The sequence below is a fragment of the Neoarius graeffei genome, chromosome 27 (genome assembly GCF_027579695.1).
Source record: "Neoarius graeffei isolate fNeoGra1 chromosome 27, fNeoGra1.pri, whole genome shotgun sequence".
NCBI classification, from domain to species: Eukaryota; Metazoa; Chordata; class Actinopteri; order Siluriformes; family Ariidae; genus Neoarius; species Neoarius graeffei.
The window spans coordinates 19,933,272-19,953,726 of record NC_083595.1 but is presented as its reverse complement, the minus strand read 5'-3'; the positions used below and the strand labels follow the sequence as shown (position 1 = coordinate 19,953,726).

General features: G+C 40.0%; 1 protein-coding gene across 1 annotated transcript in view; it reads left to right on the top strand.

The window, feature by feature from the left end:
- Positions 1–1,131: 1,131 nt before the first annotated feature.
- Positions 1,132–20,455, top strand: part of hoga1 (4-hydroxy-2-oxoglutarate aldolase 1) — a 208,984-nt gene continuing 189,660 nt past the window's right edge. Inside the window, exons 1-3 of the mRNA XM_060911451.1 lie at positions 1,132–1,330; positions 1,536–1,664; positions 19,099–19,226. Coding sequence (XP_060767434.1) covers positions 1,132–1,330; positions 1,536–1,664; positions 19,099–19,226 — 456 coding nt within the window. The remainder of the gene's footprint in view (positions 1,331–1,535; positions 1,665–19,098; positions 19,227–20,455) is intronic.

Genomic DNA, 20,455 nt, shown 5'->3' with positions numbered 1-20,455 from the left:
ATTTGGCCCATCCGGATCGCCCTGGGAACGTCAGGAGATGCTCCTGGGGGGGGGGGGTCCTGTTAGGACTGGGACTGTTTTGGCCTCTAGAGGCCGCTGTTATTTCATTGTTTTGTCATGTTTGTTTTGGCCTCTAGAGGCCGCCACTGTTTCTGTGTTTTATGTTTGTTGTTTTCCATGTGTCTTGTGCCCCGCCTAGTCCTCATTAGTGTCACCTGTGGCCTATTTTAGTTTGTGTATTTATACCCCTGAGTTCAGTCCTCTTGTCACGGAGTCTTTGTGCTGTTATGTTTAGCTCCAGTTACCTCTGTTCTGTGTTCCTTGCCATTGTCTCTTTGGTTTTGCACTTTGCTTTTCTTTTTGGACTTTGTGTTTACTGTTTTTTGATCTTCTGAGCGTTGGTATTTTGCCTTTTCTTTTCTATTTTTTTGCTTTTGTATTTAACTTTGACCTTTTGGATATTTTATTTTTCCCTTCATCTTCTGAGCGTTTTTTGGATTATATTTTTGTTTGGACTGTAAATATTGTAAATAAACTTTTTGATACTTTTCTACTTCCGCCTCACGCCTCTGCACTTGAGTCATCCCCCTGGTGGCCTAGTGGGGGTTTGTTGGATTATCACACCAACAAACCAGGTTCGAATCCCAGTGAAACCCTAACACCTCTAATTTAATGTAACATTTTCCCCAAATTCCACATTAAAATATTGTCACTTAGAGCATTTAATTGCAGCAACAATAAAAACCACCACCACAACAAAACAATTCCAAGGTCCAAATGTACTTTTTAATCGTTAACCGATTCCATTGCAGACCATTTACTTATCTGTGAGGGAATACTTTCAGGTCATACAAATTCCAGGATCAGTTTTGTTCTAATACATGTTGAAAATTTAGATTTACTGTATCCTTAATTTAAAAGAGGAAAGGTAAACAAAATATTTTAAAACTTTTTTTAAATTTGCTTGTTACACTAATTCTGTTTTAATCCATGACTTTCCTCTTCCCTGAACTTGTCAATGTTTAGAGATCAAAGTACATATCAACTGGATGGAACAGGTTCTGTCACATATCGAATGTTAGGCTGACCTGCTCTGTCCTCTCTGTTTCCACAGCAAAAATCAGAAGAATTATGTTGGCCAGGATTTTTAAGCATGAGTACAGAAGAAAATTTGATTCTGTATGGAGACATGCAAGTCAACACGCTGGTCAAAGGCTTGATATTGCTGGGATTTATCCTCCCATTGCCACTCCGTTTACACAGAAAGGAAATGTGGATTATCAAAGCCTTGATAAAAATCTACAAAAATATGGGAGGATACCTTTTAGAGGTAAGCATAACAATTTTATATACAATGAAAGTTGTTCATTCAGCAGGACCTATTTAGGCATACTTGATTTGCTTTATTTGTTAAGAATATACTGTCTTTAGAATGTTGAATACAAATGATTAGAAAGTTTACCATCTAGTGACTTCTTAAGTTTGCAATGCTTATCTGTAAAATGGTGTGGTGTGTTCCCCCCCGATTTTGTCAGGTCTTGTGGTGCAGGGCTCTAATGGAGAATATCCATATCTGACAACCGAAGAGCGAATAGATGTTGTTAGAAGAGTTAGAGAAGCTCTGCCTACATCAAAGCTAGTGATGGCTGGATCTGGCTGTGAATGTAAGATACTTATGTATGCTTGTGTTATTCACCAACTATTAATAAATTAATTCACGTCATCTGACATCATCTGATATTCCCCCATTCATATGCAAATCAGTAAGAAATTAAAGGATGAGCTAATGGCTGTTTGTCATGTGGGGCATTTTGATGGCATGGTTCGGATCCACTGATCCCCATAGAGGGAAGGATCACTACAAATCTATCCAACATTTTAATGACTAATCAAGGTTTTGAGTTTTTTATTGTCATTTCAACCATATACAGTTGGTACAGTACACAATTAAAATTAAATAACGTTTCTCCAGGACCATGGTGCTACATTAAACATCACAGGACTACAAATCTACATATAACAATAGAAACGTGTAAGAGTGCAGTGAGTGCAAACATTGCAGACAATAACCTACATACAGCATAAAGTGCAAACAACAAGGACAATGTAAAAATGACAGCTAGTACAAACAGACAGTCCAGTGCCAACTAGTATCTGTCACTGATGATGTGTGGAAATTTTGAGGTCGCATATGTAAATAAAATAAATAAATGTAAACTTTGTGTACATGTGAGAAGCATTGTAAATATTGTAAAAAGTGATAGTGCATTATTGTTCACTGTACAAAGACTGCAGTGGGAGTGGTGTGGTCAACAGTCCATGTGTATCAGTCCAGTCCCTCAGATTTGAGGAGCCTGATGGCATGTGGAAAGAAACCGTTACAAAGTAGGCATATCAGACGCTTGCTGGCCGTGTTGTGAAAATTTTGCATGCAGACACTCATCTAAGTTTCCAAATCTGTCATTGCTTAACTGTTGAATATTTTCTATCATCAATATTATCAGTGGGTGGCACGGTGGTGTAGTGGTTAGCGCTGTTGCCTCACAGCAAGAAGGTCCGGGTTCGAGCCCCGTGGCCGGCGAGGGCCTTTCTGTGCGGAGTTTGCATGTTCTCCCTGTGTCCATGTGGGTTTCCTCCGGGTGATCCGGTTTCCTCCACAGTCCAAAGACATGCAGGTTAGGTTAACTGGTGACTCTAAATTGACCGTAGGTGTGAATGTGAGTGTGAATGGTTGTCTGTGTCTATGTGTCGGCCCTGTGATGACCTGACGACTTGTCCAGGGTGTACCCCGCCTTTCTCCCGTAGTCAGCTGGGATAGGCTCCAGCTTGCCTGCGACCCTGTAGAAGGATAAAGCGGCTAGAGATAATGAGATGACATGAATATTATCAGTAAAAAGCTTATAATTTCTGCTTTCCAAAGAAATTCATCTTGTTAAGATCTGTTCAGTACTTTGGGAGTAATGGCAGGTTGAAATTGGTACAACAGAGGACACTCTATGCTCACGCACCTTCAGAAAACTGCCGGTGCTTTTTGAGTCACGGAAAAATGGTCAGGCTCTCTTCTGATTGATATTCACAACAAACAATCATGAATTTTTATATAGGGATGTTCTCTAGCTCTCACTGTTTCTGATGTAGTATTCAGCAAAAATTTCCATCTGCTAGTTTTGACGTGATTCACAGGAGACTTTGAAATGAGTTCTCATAGCTTTACTTATTTATTTTTTCAAATAAAACTGATTCATGTAAATAAATATTTTAGAATATAACTGTAGTTGTTTTGAAGAAAAATATTGAGATCTTCATGGTCAGAACGATGTTTAAAAAAACGGAAAGTCAGAAACGCGAGTGTCAATTCCAATTCAATTAACTGGAATTGTTTATTGGACGTGACTCACAGTTTTTTCGAGGTTAGCCTTGAAAGCTGTGAATATTATCATTTATATTATTTAATATAAACACGAGTAGACCCTACAAAGGCCTACAGAGCCCAAAGAGGGTATTAGTAAGAATCTTTTATCACTTTTTATTGAGTGTACCAGTTTAGTGGTTTACCTAATTAGCATAATTAATTATAATCAAATACTAATTTGTATAATTTGTTTTTCTTAATTTTTCAAACTTTGTATTCAGTATCCAACCAGTTATGTGCCTGCCAATTTCCATGTAAATATTTTGAAAAAAACAGAAAAGTTATTAATAAAAAACATTTGATCTCATTTGTTAATTAGGCCAACTTTGCACCATGTTATCCTAATGCATAATATTATGTTGGTTTTCTAAAAATTAAGCTGTTGCTTCAATCTTTGATTTGTAATATCTCAAGAATGGATAAACATTTTAATTCTGCACTCAGTTCTGAAGTCAGTGAGAGCTGTTTCAGGCAATTTGGATTTAATTTGAATTTTCACCTGATATGCCTATGCAAAGCCTGGCTGTGAAGGCCTGAATGCTTCATTACCTTTTTCCAAACAGCAGGAGGGTGAAGAGATTATGTGAGGGGAGCGTGGGGTCATCCATAATGCTGGTGGCTTTCCGCATGCAGTGTGTGGTGTAAATGTCCTTGATGGAGGGAAGAGAGACTCCAATTATCTTCTCAGCTGTCCTCACTATTTGCTGTAGGGTCTTGAGATCTGAAATGGTGCAATTCCCAAACCAGGCCATGATGCAGCTACTCGGAATGTTCTCAACTAATCCAGTGAAATATTCCTATCCTAAAAGCAATAGTCTCTTCCAGGATGACAATCCCCTCATCCATAGAGTACAATGGCCCACTGAATAATCTGATGAGCCTGAAAATTATTTAAATCTCATGCTATGGTCTTTGCAGACAGACTCCAATCCAGTTATTAAAGACCTGGGAGATTTTGTTCTAACCTGTCATGGAAATGTGAATATTTCACATTTACATTCTATACATATTGCAATCAAATATGAGAATTCAACATGAAGATTGAAGATTTAACAACCATGAACATTTGGAATTATCTCATTCATGTATTATTTTCATTTTCAGGAGCACCTGCTCACACACATTAAGATCTCATTCATTCATCTCATTATCTCTAGCTGCTTTATCCTGTTCTACAGGGTCGCAGGCCAGCTGAACCCTATCCCAGCTGACTACGGGCGAAAGGCAGGGTACACCCTGGACAAGTCGCCAGGTCATCACAGGGCTGACACATAGACACCAGACTACATTCACACCTATGGTCAATTTAGAGTCACCAGTTAACCTAACCTGCATGTCTTTGGACTGTGGGGGAAACCGGAGCACCTGGAGGAAACCCACGCGGACACGGGGAGAACATGCAAACTCCGCACAGAAAGACCCTCACCGGCCACGGGGCTCGAACCCGGACCTTCTTGCTGTGAGGCGACAGCACTAACCACTACACCACCATACCGCCCTACACATTAAGATATGCCCACAAATGATATTGATGGGCTGTGTTTATATGTATGTCAGAAGATGCAAGATTAATTTCAAAATGGAAGTCCTACAAACAATTGCATCCTGTGCATAAAGTTGTCTGCTATTGACAATCACATGCAAATTTGCAAGCTGATTTTTTTTAACTGGAATTATTATAATATCGCTTATGAATATGGAATAAGGCCATATTTACCTAATTGTGTAAAGTAGTGGCTGGTGTCTATGCTAAAATTAATTTGGCACTCATTATGTAATTGATGAGTCACTTTGGTGTTTGTGTGTTTAAATTAATATGACTGTGTTTCTGCCATTTGAATACAGAATTATACAAGTTACTGAATTTTAAGAACAAGAAAGTTTATTAGTTTTTCAATACCTCACTGCCTTTAATCATTATATCTGTATGTTTCTGGTATTCTCTTTTGAGAATCCATTGATATTTTGCACGTGCAAAAACAGAAGCAACATATTTAACTGTTAAGGGTGTTATCATATGTAAAATTCAAATTAGTTACAATATGATATGGTAGTGTGTTGCTGGTGTGTGGGTTTTTGTTTTGTTTTTTGTTGTTTTTGCTACAGCAAAAATAAGATTTGCCTGTATATGTGCCTTCAGGTTCAGTTTTCAATTAAGTCAACCATTCAAAAATATAAAATTACAATAATTGAAATTTAATAATGAGACAGGGTGTGCGTGATCCATTCAGACTTTGTAGGGGAAATGGTCTGTTTATACAGGAAGCACTAGAAATTAAAGGTATATACCATCAGCTTTATTTAATTTAAGTAATCAGTTTCATAAAGTAATCAGCCTCAATAAATCAGTGTCGTATGCCATTTTAGTTTAGAATTCTAATTTTAATAAGAGTGGGAACAAGAGAGATGACCCCGATCAGCCTAATGGTGACACTACAGCAAAGTGTTTTATATGACAGAAAGCACATGTCCTAAAGTGAAAATTAGGGCCCGAGCACCAAGGTGCACCATAGGTGCACCGTAGGTGCACAGCCCTATTGTTTTCGGCCTGTTTTTAGGGCCCGAGCACTGAGGTGCACCGTAGATGCAAAGCCCTGTTGTTTTCGGCATGTTTCTTCTTCTTATTATTATTATTATTAGGGCCCAAGCACCGTGTGTTTATAAATTCACCATGTATTGCCTGATGTAGCTAATACTTCACAGGTTATAGGACATCAGGGTTCTGATAATATCCCCATGCCCAAAGTGAGCCTCTCATGTAGCGCCACCATTTGGACCTGGACAGTAATGATTCCATTGCCGAAAACTCTGACTCATTAAATTTGGTACACACATTAGTCCTGGCCACTACAACTCAGGGAGAGAGGCTTGGCCTCGAGTGCGAGGGCCCTTTATCGCCACTAGCGGCTGTATTTCTTTTTATTCATTTGGTTCTCCATAACAAAAAAAGTCTCAGGAAACATTTAGCTCCATCCATTTTTTTTTTTTGATAATTTGCATAATATGCTAAACCTACTTTTGAGAACGTTGTCATAGTGATAGATTTTTTTATTTTTGTTGATTTATTTATTTTATTTTAATTAATTTCTTTATTTATTGTTCTGAACTACTCAGGGGAGTGTACCCTTCAATAATTATCAAAAACACATTGGCATTTGTAAACAATATGGCCAATCAATTCTAGTGGGGCAGAACCCAATTTACTTAAACAGCTGTAACTCATGCCTAATTGTACTGATTTGCACAGAACCTAAGATGTACAGGACAAGATTCTGTGGTAGATTGCAAATGTTGGGGTGTTGTCATACATAGCAGTGGGGCTAATTTTCAGGTAACTATTATCAGGGATCATAAATCTGATCAAGTTCAAATTTGATATGCTGCATCTATGTACTCATGTGCCTATGGATTTTTGATGTAATTCGTTCAACATGACTATGATTTCCACAGGTATTTGATAAGGATAGCATTGAGCTCTTATCACAAAACTTGAATGATTGGTCTGGGAAAGGACCCACTGCTATCTGATGCAGTCTCACTCAAATTGCCACTGGAGGTGTTTATTGCCATAATAAGAAGCATATCTCTTGATATGTACAAAATGAGGTGCATGGTGAAACAAACTCTAAAAAGTGCCTTTTGGAACATTCCGCTTTGCCCAATTAAATTTGTGATAATTTGCACAATATGCAAAACCTACTTCTATGAACTAGTGCTGGAATGTTCAGCCAATCTTCACAAAATTGGCATCAAACTACTCAGGAGGGTTTCAACATCACTAATTGCCAAAAACATTGACATTTGTAAACAATTTGGCTGCCACATGTCAATCAATTCGAAGGAGGTGGAGCCTAGTTTATTTAAACTGCTATAAGATAGTGTTAGGTTGTTTGTTTATATTTAATAATTAGGAATAATTTAGTAATTAAAAGAAAATTAATTGTTTTTTATTCCATTTAATGTTAATCTGCTCTGTTATATGTAGCTGGTGTTTGTGCACTGGGTCAGTCACACAGCAGCAAGGGAAGACCTCAGGTTTGAGAACAGTCTGTATCTGGATGCAGTGCTGACTATAAAGAATGTTATCGCAAGCACAGAAACAACAATAGAGTCTGTTTAATTTATTAATCCATCCTGGCTTGAAATGTTGGCATGAGGATGCTCTGGTTGATCGGATGTTACTGATATGAAAAGCCATGGTCTGGGAAGCATTGAATGCAAAATAAAGTCTTTATCAAAGTTTTCACAATTTAATCCTGCTTTTTATTATTTATTTATTTATTTATTTATTTTAAACCATTTCTACATTCTAGCTAAATGTCTGACAAAAATGCTGACCTATACTGAGGTCAGTCCACATCCTGTATCTACTTCAAAGTGTCACCAATTCAATCTCTCAGTAATTTTAAATGGATTAAAACGTGTTCTCATACACAAATTGATTTTGTTTTTCCCCCAGACAGAATGTATCCTAACCCAAACATTCCTTCACAGAATGCAGACAAAGATTTTGATTGTAAAGTAATCGGATATAAAAGTTAAACGCTCTTCATTCTTCTGTTTAGCATATCACTATGCTGCATGTAATTGTAACAAAATAGAGTGAACCGTATGAGCCCAATTAATGCCCATTTTCATCTGTTTGAAGAATGTGGGTAAAGCTTTTATATATATATATATATATATATATATATATATATATATATATATATATAAATTTTTTTTATATTTTTATAATTCATTATATATATATATATATATATATATATATATATATATATATATATATATATATATATATATAAATTAAGGCTTATTCACCATGTAAACTTTTGCACGAGATTCTTTTCATAGTCCCAATCAACATGTATGTCCTTTGCATGTGTGTTTGAGTCATGATGTGCTCCAACAATACAAGTCATATCAGAAAAAACAGCTCATCTTGCAGACTTCAGTAGGAACAGGGTTACATTCTACAACCCCAATTCCAAAAAATGTTGGGATGTTGTGTAAACTGTAATAAAAAGAGAATGCAATCATTTACAAATCATGGAAACCCTATATTTCATTGAAAATAGTACAAAGACAACATATCAAATGATAAATTTTATTGTGGGCGGCACGGTGGTGTAGTGGTTAGCGCTGTCGCCTCACAGTAAGAAGGTCCGGGTTCGAGCCCCGTGGCCGGCGAGGGCCTTTCTGTGTGGAGTTTGCATGTTCTCCCCGTATCCGCGTGGGTTTCCTCTGGGTGCTCCGGTTTCCCCAACAGTCCAAAGACATGCAGGTTAGGTTAACTGGTGACTCTAAATTGACCGTAGGTGTGAATGTGAGTGTGAATGGTTGTCTGTGTCTATGTGTCAGCCCTGTGATGACCTGGCGACTTGTCCAGGGTGTACCCTGCCTTTCGCCCATAGTCAGCTGGGATAGGCTCCAGCTTGCCTGCGACCCTGTAGAACAGGATAAAGCGGCTAGAGATAATGAGATGAGATGAAATTTTATTGTTTTTTGAAAAATATATGCTCATTTTGAATTTGATGTCAGGAACACATTTCAAAAAAGTTGGGACAGGGGCATGTTTACCACTGTGCTGCATCACCTCTACTTTTAACAACACTCTGTAAACATTTGAGAACTGAGGAGACCAATTGTTGTAGTTTTGAAAGAAAAATGTTCATGACAACAGTTCATGCTGCAAACCCAGCTACCTGTGCAGAAACCAAGACTGCAAGGAGAATACTGCAGAGCACCATTTACTATCTGTGCCCCAATGCTAAAGTAGAAAAAAGCAGCACAGAAGAGGAGCAGATTTGGTCTGGAGGAAGATAAAGGCAGGAGGAAATACACAGAGGATCAAGAGGAATTCTTCAGTAAACTCTCACCTGAATTGGCAAAACAATGCAGAGATATGTTTTCCAACATTGCATCCAGAGCATTCAGCACTGCAAAAGAGCAGCCAAGCCTTTTCGTGGAAAGTGGACTACTAGAGCTGCCAGTGATGATGATGCTTCTTGAAGTTACAGTTAATGCTGGACAGAAAATTGGGACATTGATTTGGCTTCAGATACCATTTATATAACCCACAAGGTTACAAGCAGGCTGAACCTCGAAAGTGAGAGAATCACATTTGTTCATGGAGTTTGAGGGATGAAGGCTCATATGGAAACAAAACAGTACCCCCTGAAGATCTGAGTAAAGACTCCTAAAGGCATTCTCAAACCATACCATCCATCCATCCATCCATCCATCCATCCATCCATCCATTTTCTTCCACTTATCCAAGGTCAAGTCATGGTGGCAGCAGGGTATGCCAGGCATCCCTCTCCCCAGCAACACTTTCCAGTTCCTCCTGGGGGATGCCAGGGTGCTCCCAGGCATGTTCTGGGTCTACCCCAAGGTCTCCTCCCAGTTGGACATGCCCGGAAAACCTCCAAAGGAAGGTGCCCAGGAGGCATCCTAATCAGATGCCTGAACCACCTCAGCTGACTCCTTATGACATGAAGGAGCAGCAGCTCTACTCCAAGATCCCATCTGATGTCTGAGCTCCTCACCCTAAGGGTGAGCCCAGCCACCCTATGGAGAAAGCTCATTTCAGCTGCTTGTATTCACGATCTCATCATTTTGGTCACTACCCAAAGCTCATAACCATAGGTGAGGGTTGGAACGTAGACTGACCGGTAAATCAAAAGCTTTGCCTTCTGGCTCAGCTCCCTCTTCATCACAAAGGACCGGTACAATGCCCGCATTACTGCTGATGCTACCCCAATCTGCCTGTCCATTTCACACTTTATTTTACCATCACTCATGAACAAGACCCCGAGATACTTCAACTCCTTCATTTAAGTCAGCAATTCCCTCCCAACCTGGAGGGAGCACTCCACTGTTTCCTGGCAGAGAACCATGGCCTCAGACTTGGAGGTGCTGACTCTCATCCAAGCTGCTTCACTCTTGGCTGCAAACCATCCCAGTGCATGCTGAAGGTCACACTCTGAAGAAGCCAACAGAACCATATCATCTGTAAAGAGCAGAGATGCAATCCTGAGGTTCCCAAATCAGACACCCTCCTCACCCTGGCTGTGCCTTGAGATCCCATCCATGAATACCACAAACAGGATTGGCAACAAGGGGCAGCCTTGACAGAGTCCAACACCCACCGGAAGCGTGCTTTGACTTTGTGCCAAGAATATGGATACAGCTCACACTTTATTTGTACAAGGATCAGATGGCTTGTAGCAATGACCCTGATCCCGTAATGCCCCCACAAGAACCCCTGGGGGACACTGTCATAACCCTTTTCCAAATCTATAAAACACATGTAGACTGGCTAGTCATATGTCCATGAACCCCCCTCCCCCCCAAACAACCCTGCCAGGGTAAAGAGCTGGTCCACTGTTCCATGGCCAGGATGGAACCCGCATTGCTTCTCCTGAATCTGAGGAGTCTCCTTTCCAGCACCCTGGAATAAACTTTCCTAGGGAGGCTGAGAAGTGTGATACCCCTATAATTGGAGCACACTCTCCCATCCCCCTTCTTAAAAAGAGAAACCACCTCTTTTTCTGCTACTCCACAGGCACTGTACCCGACCTCCATGAAACATTGAAGAGACATGTCAGCCAAGACAGCTCAACAATATCCAGAGCCTTCAGCATCTCAGGGTGTATCTCATCCACCCCTGGCCCCTTGCCACCAGGGAGCTTCTTGACTACCTCAGTGACCTCTGTCAGAGATATGGGTGAAGTCCTCAGATATACTCAAGTCCTCAGATTCTGCCTCCTCCATGGAGGACATGTAGGATGGGTTCAGGAGTTTGTGAAAATGCTCCTTTCACCACCCGACAATATCCCCAGTTCAAGTCAGCAGTTCTCCTCCCCAGCTGCGCACAGCCTGAGGCAAGCCCTGCTTCTCATTCTTGAGTCGCCAAATGGTTTGCCAGAACTTCCTTGAGGCCAACCGAAAATCCTTCTCCATAGCCTCCCTGAACTCCTCCCACACCTGGGTTTTTGCTTCAGCAACTGCCAAAGCTGCAGCCCTTCTGGCCTCCTGGTATCTGTCTGCTGCCTCAAGAGACCCCTGGGCCAATCAAGCCTGAAAGGCCTTTTTCTTCAGCTTGACTGCTTCCTTCACTGCCAGTGTCCACCAGCGGGTTCTTGGGTTACTGCCATGACAGGCACCGATGACCTTTCGGCCACAGCTACTACTAGCTGCCTTTACAATGGAGGCTTTGAACATGGTCCATTCGGATTCCATGTCCCCAACCTCCCTGGGGATGCACGAAAAGCTCTCCCAAAGGTGGGAATTGAAGACCCCACAGACAGAGGACTCTGCCAGACATTCTCAGTTCACCCTCACTACACACTTGGGTTTGCCAGGTCTGTCCGGCAGCCTCCCCCACTATCTGATTTCAGCTCACCACCAGGTGATGATCAGTTGACAGCTCTGCTCCTCTCTTCATCTGAGTGTCCAAGACATATGGACACAGATCTGATATGACCACAACGTCGATCATCGATCTTTAGCCTAAGGTGTTCTGGCACCAGGTACACTTATGAACCACCTTATATTCGAGCATGGTGTTTGTTATGGCCAATCTATAATGAGCACAGAAGTCCTAGCTGATGAGGCAAATGGTATGACCCTGCAGAAATAGCCGAATGCAAGGAGCTTTTTTTTTTTTTAATGCAAGGAACTTTAACTAATTAGCATAACAATGGAACTGCATCACACCAAGATGGAAATGCACAGAAAACATCGTGCCAATTAAAAATTGATTATACCAGCAGATCATATTACATCGAAAAGCTGAAACATGCACCACAGATTGATTGATTTATTTATTTTCCCTGCATACTGGTCTCTGTGTGTGTGTTTGTGTGCACGCGCGTGCGTGTGTTCACAGCTTCAGATGGATTAAATGCAGAGGAGGAATTTCGCTTTGCTTGAGTGAACATGTGACAAAAATAAAGCCTTCTTAATTTAACCACAAATGCATTTGAAAACCGAATTGAAAAGTGTATGGTAAACCAGCTCCTGGATTTGGGACACTATGACATCCTGGACTATTTGGTATTTGGGACTTCTAAGTACACCAAAGATGCTAAAGGCAGACAAAAGTACAGATGCCAACCAATATTTCAAGGCAGGTTTCGTGCATGCTGGAATATTCTGGGAAATCCCCGATCAAGAAAGTACCTTATTATGACAAAGGTAAGCTCAAACACAGACTTTTAACAGCAATAAACAAGCCAGGGTCTAGAGCGAGCATATTTTATGGTGTTTAGCCTCATGTACATTATCAGTACATCACAAATATGCTGCTACTCTAGCCAAGCATTAGATCTAATAAAATATATTGCGTCCCAAGCCCACATCCAGATTTTAACATTGCACAAAGTTTTAACACTAACCCGATATAAAATGTTTTCCACGCACATGGGATGTTTTGTTATCATCCAGTCTTCCTATTTAACTCCAGCTTGCCATTTTTCTCATCTTTTGGGGTTTATCAGGAAGCAGTGAAAAGTTAAACCAGGCTTATCTCCACATCTGTTATTACATCCAAAAGCACGTCAGGTCTCTGCCATTTGTTCTTTTAGATGAAACAAGTTTTTCTGTAAATGTACTGAATTGGGCTTACAATTACTCACATGCACTTGTGCCGGTCGTTGTCAAACGCAAAGCTTGGCTGGATAAACAAATCCACATTTACGATGATGTCATGTTAAAGGCCCCTTTAACTCCATACTCACTACTGTGGAGTCAAGCCCATGCATTCCAAGGCTAAGATAGCTAAGCTCAGAATAGAATGACTTAGTTATCTGTCCAGAAAAATTACTTGCTCTGTCTTGCAGTTGCACTCACTAGGCAGGTTTTCCTTTTCTTTACTGCTGAAATCTGCCATGTTTGCCCACGCCAACTTGTTTTGGTTAAAAGTAGGCCAAACGCGGCCCATGGTGGTCATGTGATATTGTTGTTCGCTTGCTTCGGCAATTTTCGGAATCATAAAATACGTGATGCATTTTATCTCGGCTAAACAGCAACACATGGTATATGGTGTGTGCAGCATTGCAATGTCTCGGAACTCCAACAGTTATAAGCCATAGAACATTTTGCCCAGAATTCAACTTTGCAGTCAGCACCTTTAAGCAACATTTTAGAACTCTTAGCACCATGGAGTTAATTATTAAATGGGTATATGTACAACTCCAAATCAGAAAAAGTTGAGACAGTATCGGAAATGCAAAAAAAAAAATTGTGACGTCTAAATTTACTTTGACTTTGTATTTCATTGCATACAGTATGAACCCAAGATATTTCATGTTTTGTCTGGTCACCTTCATTTCATTTGTTAATATACATCTATTCGTTTTTCAGGCCTGCAACATGTTCCACAAAAAGTTGGGATGAGGGCAATTTTGTGTTAGTAATGAGGTAAAACAACTAAAAATTATGTGATTTGAAACTGGCAATGTAATCATTAATTGGCACAAAATCACTATCCAGGAAAGGTCTCGTCTTTGAGGAGCAAAGATGGGCCAAGGAACTCCAGTTTGTCAAAAAATGCATGGGAAAATTATTGAAATGTTGAAAAACAATGTTCCTTAAAGAAAGTTATGAACGGATCTGGATATTTCACCTTGTATGGTGCATAATATAAAATGTTTCGAGGAATCTGGAGAAATTTCACTGCATAAAGTGTAAGGGCACAAGCCTAAGTTGAACACTCATGATCTCCGATCCCTTCCATGGCACTGCTTCAAGAACCATCATTTGTGTTTTGCTCATATAACCACATAGGCTTATGATTACTTTGGCAAACCTTTCAAGCATCACAATTCATAGTTACATCCACAAATGCCAGTTATATCTTGACTGTGCTAAAAGGAAGTATTCTATGTCTCTTTTGCCAGATCTGGACAATGTGTTCTGGACCAAAGGCAAAAAGACCCATCCAGACTGTTACCAGCAAAACGTCCAAAAGCCAGGGTCTGTCATGGTTTGGGGTAACTTAAAGATAACTTATCCTTCTGTGATGGCAGCATTAATGTAGAAAAGTACACTGAGGTTTGGAAGCAACATATGCTGCCTTCAAGATGACATCTTGTCCAGGGATAATTCAACAAGACAATGCAAAACCACATTCTGCACACATTACAAAGGCATGACTGTGAAAGAAAAGGGTACCTGTTCCCTCTGTCCCCAATTGAGAATTCTGAAATGTAGAATATGACAGTGTAGACCCTGTAATGTTACACACCTGCAGGAAGAATGAAACATCTTTTAAGTGTTGTGAGAAGGAATGGCAATGTTATAAAGTGGTAAATGCTTTACCATCCCAACTTTTTTTTGCAACATGCTACAAGAATCAAAAATGAAACGAGTGTTTTATTTAAAATAAATTAATAATAATAATAATAATAATAATAATGTAAAATGTCATGTGCTGTTGCATTGTTTTGAGTGCAATGCAAGTCAAAGATTGTTTACAAATTATTGTTTTCAGTTTTAATTTCAGTTTCAACATGCTGTCTGATTTGAGGTTGTATTTTTTTACCCTGTATGTTTAATTTTGGTCCAGTGTTTATTTCAGAAAATACAAAATAAATTAACACTTGTGCACAAATTCTTGTATTCTTTTTCTATTAAAGATAGACAAAAGAATAATTGTCATCACTGTACAATCATTCTTCCCCAGAAACAGAATAATTCAAAGAAATCATTGAAAGCCCAATATTGCCTTGGCATTCATGTCCATAACGAGTGTCTGTAAACTTCTGACCACAAGTATACCATCACAAAATTTTAACAGCATGTCCAGCTAACAGCATGGTTTCAGAGGCTGCAACAGCACTCAAACATGTAAAATTTCAACAAATTATTATTTTGGGAAATAATTCTCAGCTGAGAGTGTATAAGCCTCTCAACCTGTCTCTAGGAACACCAGTGAAACCATATCCATTCAGAAAAGCTTTAGAATATGCGTGTTTGAGTAAGACTCAATGACCCTCTTATTTCCAGAAGCACTCAGAGATGAGGATAACTGAGGCAAATCAGACAAATTAAAACCAGAGGAATCAAGATAAGACTGATCAAATCAGACATATCAAAATTGGTCTCTTCCAATCGACCCTAGGAAACACTATAAAACTATTTATATGGTGGATGAATGTGTGTGACTGGGACAACTGAAAAGTACTTCATCCAGTTGGCCCTAGGAATCACCAAAGGATTATTTATACGATGCACATATGTGTGAGATTGGGATAACCAGATTTCAGATCTCTAGATGGAAGAAGAGAACCCAATGTATTTAGTTAAAGAAATTATCTTACCATCCACATGGAAATCTCAGATTAGCTCCAGAAAACTGATAGGTTTTGATCTGTCTGTACTGAAGAAGGTTGAATTGACAAAGTATGATCTAGGAATGTCGACCTCTGCTGCCTAGAAGTTTCAGCCTCATCGATTGATCCAGGAGCAAATAGTCAATTGATGCAGACACAGCTGTTCAGAGATGTTTCTCAATTTATTGTAGGACAAACATAAGTATATATTCACATTCAAGTGTGTGTTGTAGCTATGTGACTTGATGATGATGATGATGATGATGATGTGATTGAAGTTCAAAAGTGTGTTGTAGCTACTGGTATGTGATTGGATGATGTGACTGACAAAGCTAAGTTATTGATGTATGACGGTAATGTCAATGGGTGATGAAGCGTTACATCACTGGTTGAGACTACTTTATGAAAGAAGAGAGACATTACAGTGGTGCTTGAAAGTTTGTGAACCCTTTAGAATATTCTATATTTCTGCATAAATATGAACTAAAATGTCATCAGATTTTCACACAAGTCCTAAAAGTAGGTAAAGAGAACCCAGTTAAACATCTATCCATTATCTGTAGCCGCTTATGCTGTTCTACAGGGTCGCAGGCAAGCTGGAGCCTATTCCAGCTGACTATGGGCGAGAGGCAGGGTACACCCTGGACAAGTCGCCAGGTCATTGCAGGGCTGACACATAGACACAAACAACCATTCAGACTCACATTCACACCTATGGTCAATTTAGAGCCACCAATTAGCCTAACCTGCATGCCTTTGGACTGTGGGGGAAACCGGAGCACCCAGAGGAAACCCACACAGACACAGGGAGAGCATGCCAACCCCAAACAGAAAGGCCCTCGTCAGCCGCTAGGCTCAAATCCAGGACCTTCTTGCTGTGAGGCGACAGTGCTAACCACTACACCACCGTGCCACCTCCCAGTTAAACAGATGAGACAAAAATATTATACTTGGTCATTCATTTATTGAGGAAAATGATCCAATATTACATGTGAGTGGCAAAAGTATGTGAACATTTACTTTCAGTATCTGGTGTGACCCCCCTGTGCAGCAATAACTGCAACTAAATGTTTCCAGTAACTGTTGATCAGTCCTGCACACTGGCCTGGAGGAATTTTAGCCCATTCCTCTGTACAGAACAGCTTCAACTCTGGGATGTTGGTGGGTTTCCTCACATGAACTGCTCGCTTCAGGTCCTTCCACAACATTTTGATTGGATTAAGGTCATGACTTTGACTTGGCCATTCCAAAACATTAACTTTATTCTTCTTTAACCATTCTTTGGTAGAATGACTTGTGGGCTTATCCACGTGATCTTTAGCAAACTGCAGATGAGCAGCAATGTTCTTTTTGGAGAGCAGTGGCTTTCTCCTTGCAACCCTGCCATGCACACCATTGTTGTTCAGTGTTCTCCTGATGGTGGACTCATGAACATTAACGTTAGCCAATGTGAGAGAGGCCTTCAGTTGCTAAGAAGTTACCTTGGAGTCCTTTGTGACCTCGCCGACTATTACACGCCTTGCTCTTGGAGTGATCTTTGTTGGTCAACCACTCCTAGTGAGGGTAACAATGGTCTTGAATTTCCTCCATTTGTAGACAATCTATCTGACTGTGGATTGATGGAGTCCAAACTCTTTATAGATGTTTTTTTTAACCTTTTTCAGCCTGATGAGCATCAACAATGCTTTTTCTGAGGTCCTCAGAAATCTCCTTTGTTCGTGCCATGATACACTTCCACAAACATGTGCTGTGAAGATCAGACTTTGATAGATCCCTGTTCTTTAAATAAAACAGGGTGCCTACTCACACCTGATTGTCATGCCATTGATTGAAAACACCTGACTCTAATTTTACCTTCAAATTAACTGCTAATCCTAGAGGTTCACATACTTTTGCCACTCACAGATATGTAATATTGTATCATTTTCCTCAATAAATAAATGACCAAGTATAATATTTTTGTCTCATTTGTTTAAATGGGCTCTCTTTATCTAATTTTAGGACTTGTGTGAAAATCTGATGATGTTTTAAGTCATATTTATGCAGAAATATAGAAAATTCTAAAGGGTTCACAAACTTTCAAGCACCACTGTATATACCATAACATCACCCATTAGGATCATAATCTTGTGAAAGAAGGAGGACATTACTGGTCAAAATAACCTTCATTAAGCAGAGAGCAGAAAGTGTGAGCAAAGATAAATCTTTAGGATTTCACTAACCAAAACAAGTAGCAATCTGACCAGCCTGCGTCAGTTTCAAGCATGCCAAACAGATATCTCTATCAATGCCCTCTTAGATTCTGAAAGGATCTGATGCATGCTAGTCAGACTGGACTTGCTTTGTACAGTGTCTTGCAAAAGTATTTATTCCCCTTGGTGTTTGTCCTGTTTTGTCATATAACAAGCTGGAATTAAAATCAATTTTTGTGGGGTTTGCACCATTTGATTTACACAACATGGCCACCACTTAAAAGGTACAAGTAGATTTTTATTGTGATGCAAACAATAATTAAGATGAGAAAACAGAAATCTGGAGTGTGCATAGGTATTCACCACCCAAATTCAATACTTTTGTAGAGTCACCTTTTGCTGCAATTACAGTTGCAAGTCTCTTGGGGTATGTCTCTATTAGCTTAGCACATCTAGCCACTGGGCGGCACGGTGGTGTAGTGGTTAGCGCTGTCGCCTCACAGCGAGAAGGTCCTGGGTTCGAGCCCCATGGCCGGCGAGGGCCTTTCTGTGCGGAGTTTGCATGTTCTCCCCGTGTCTGCGTGGGTTTCCTCCGGGTGCTCCGGTTTCCCCCACAGTCCAAAAACATGCAGGTTAGGTTAACTGGTGACTCTAAATTGACCATAGGTGTGAATGTGAGTGTGAATGGTTGTCTGTGTCTATGTGTCAGCCCTGTGATGACCTGGCGACTTGTCCAGGGTGTACCCCGCCTTTCGCCCGTAGTCAGCTGGGATAGGCTCCAGCTTGCCTGCGACCCTGTAGAAGGATAAAGCAGCTAGAGATAATGAGATGAGATGAGATCTAGCCACTGGGATTTTTACCCAAAACTCACAGCTTGTAATGTGACAAAATAGGACAAACACCAAGGAGGATGACTACTTTTGCAAGACACTGTTTACAAAAATGTATACAAATGTATATGGGGGGGGTCATGTAATTCCAATACTTTTGGAGCGCACTGTATATAGACTTCAATTACAGCCCTTTGGTGTCTGACAAAAAATGCTGATGTGGCCTGGGCAGAATTTGAGTTTGACACCCCTGCTCCATATTAATAACAAAGTCCACTTTCTGGAGTCAGATTATAATTAGAACATTTTATGTATTTTCTCTCTAGCCACAAGAGCCACAATCCAAATGAGTGAGAGTATGGCCAGTGCAGGTGCTGACTGTGTGTTGGTAGTGACCCCGTGTTTTTATCATGGAAGAATGAATACCAGTGCTTTCATACACCACTATACACAGGTAAGATATGTAATGCAGTGGTGGGATTCTTGGTCATTTTTTAATTAAAAATGCCTTTTTACAACATAGACTTAATCTCAACCCTAACCTGACCATGGTATATATAAATGTTTGTTGTAAGACCTGATTTGTGCTGGATATGAACATTGGCAAGTTTGGCAACACATTAATGTTACTAAACAATTGTGGTCATTACCACCTGTGCTAGTTGATTGATTTTGTTTTATTGATTTAAATATACTATAGCCAATATCTATTTAATCTGGAATTCCTTAATCTGGAATACACTGTAAATATACTGTTCAGATTTGCTGTCATTCATGCAGTGCATTATCTAAACAGTGTTCAAAGGGGAAACTGGAGTGCCAAATCAACACAAATGGATAAGAAAAGGTCTAGGGGCAGTCCAAGATGGAAGCTTGCTGATGCATATTTTTTTAAAGTGCCACAAAAAAGCTAATTAACACTGATTATAACAGCGATTTACAGTGAACAAAATAAAACTGGCATTAAACCACACCAGTGTGTGTTTTTACATTGCGAGCCGGTATTCCGCAACCACAGGCATGATGTGTCACAGCAGATTGTCGGGGCCGCGACTTACATGTTTCTTACATATTTTGTATTTCAGAAATACAACCCCGATTCCAAAAAAGTTGGGACAAAGTACAAATTGTAAATAAAAACGGAATGCAATAATTTACAAATCTCAAAAACTGATATTGTATTCACAATAGAACATAGACAACATATCAAATGTCGAAAGTGAGACATTTTGAAATGTCATGCCAAATATTGGCTCATTTGAAATTTCATGACAGCAACACATCTCAAAAAAGTTGGGACAGGGGCAATAAGAGGCTGGAAAAGTTAAAGGTACAAAAAAGGAACAGCTGGAGGACCAAATTGCAACTCATTAGGTCAATTGGCAATAGGTCATTAACATGACTGGGTATAAAAAGAGCATCTTGGAGTGGCAGCGGCTCTCAGAAGTAAAGATGGGAAGAGGATCACCAATCCCCCTAATTCTGTGCCGACAAATAGTGGAGCAATATCAGAAAGGAGTTCAATAGTGTAAAATTGCAAAGAGTTTGAACATATCATCATCTACAGTGCATAATATCATCAAAAGATTCAGAGAATCTGGAAGAATCTCTGTGCGTAAGGGTCAAGGCCAGAAAACCATACTGGGTGCCCGTGATCTTTGGGCCCTTAGACGGCACTGCATC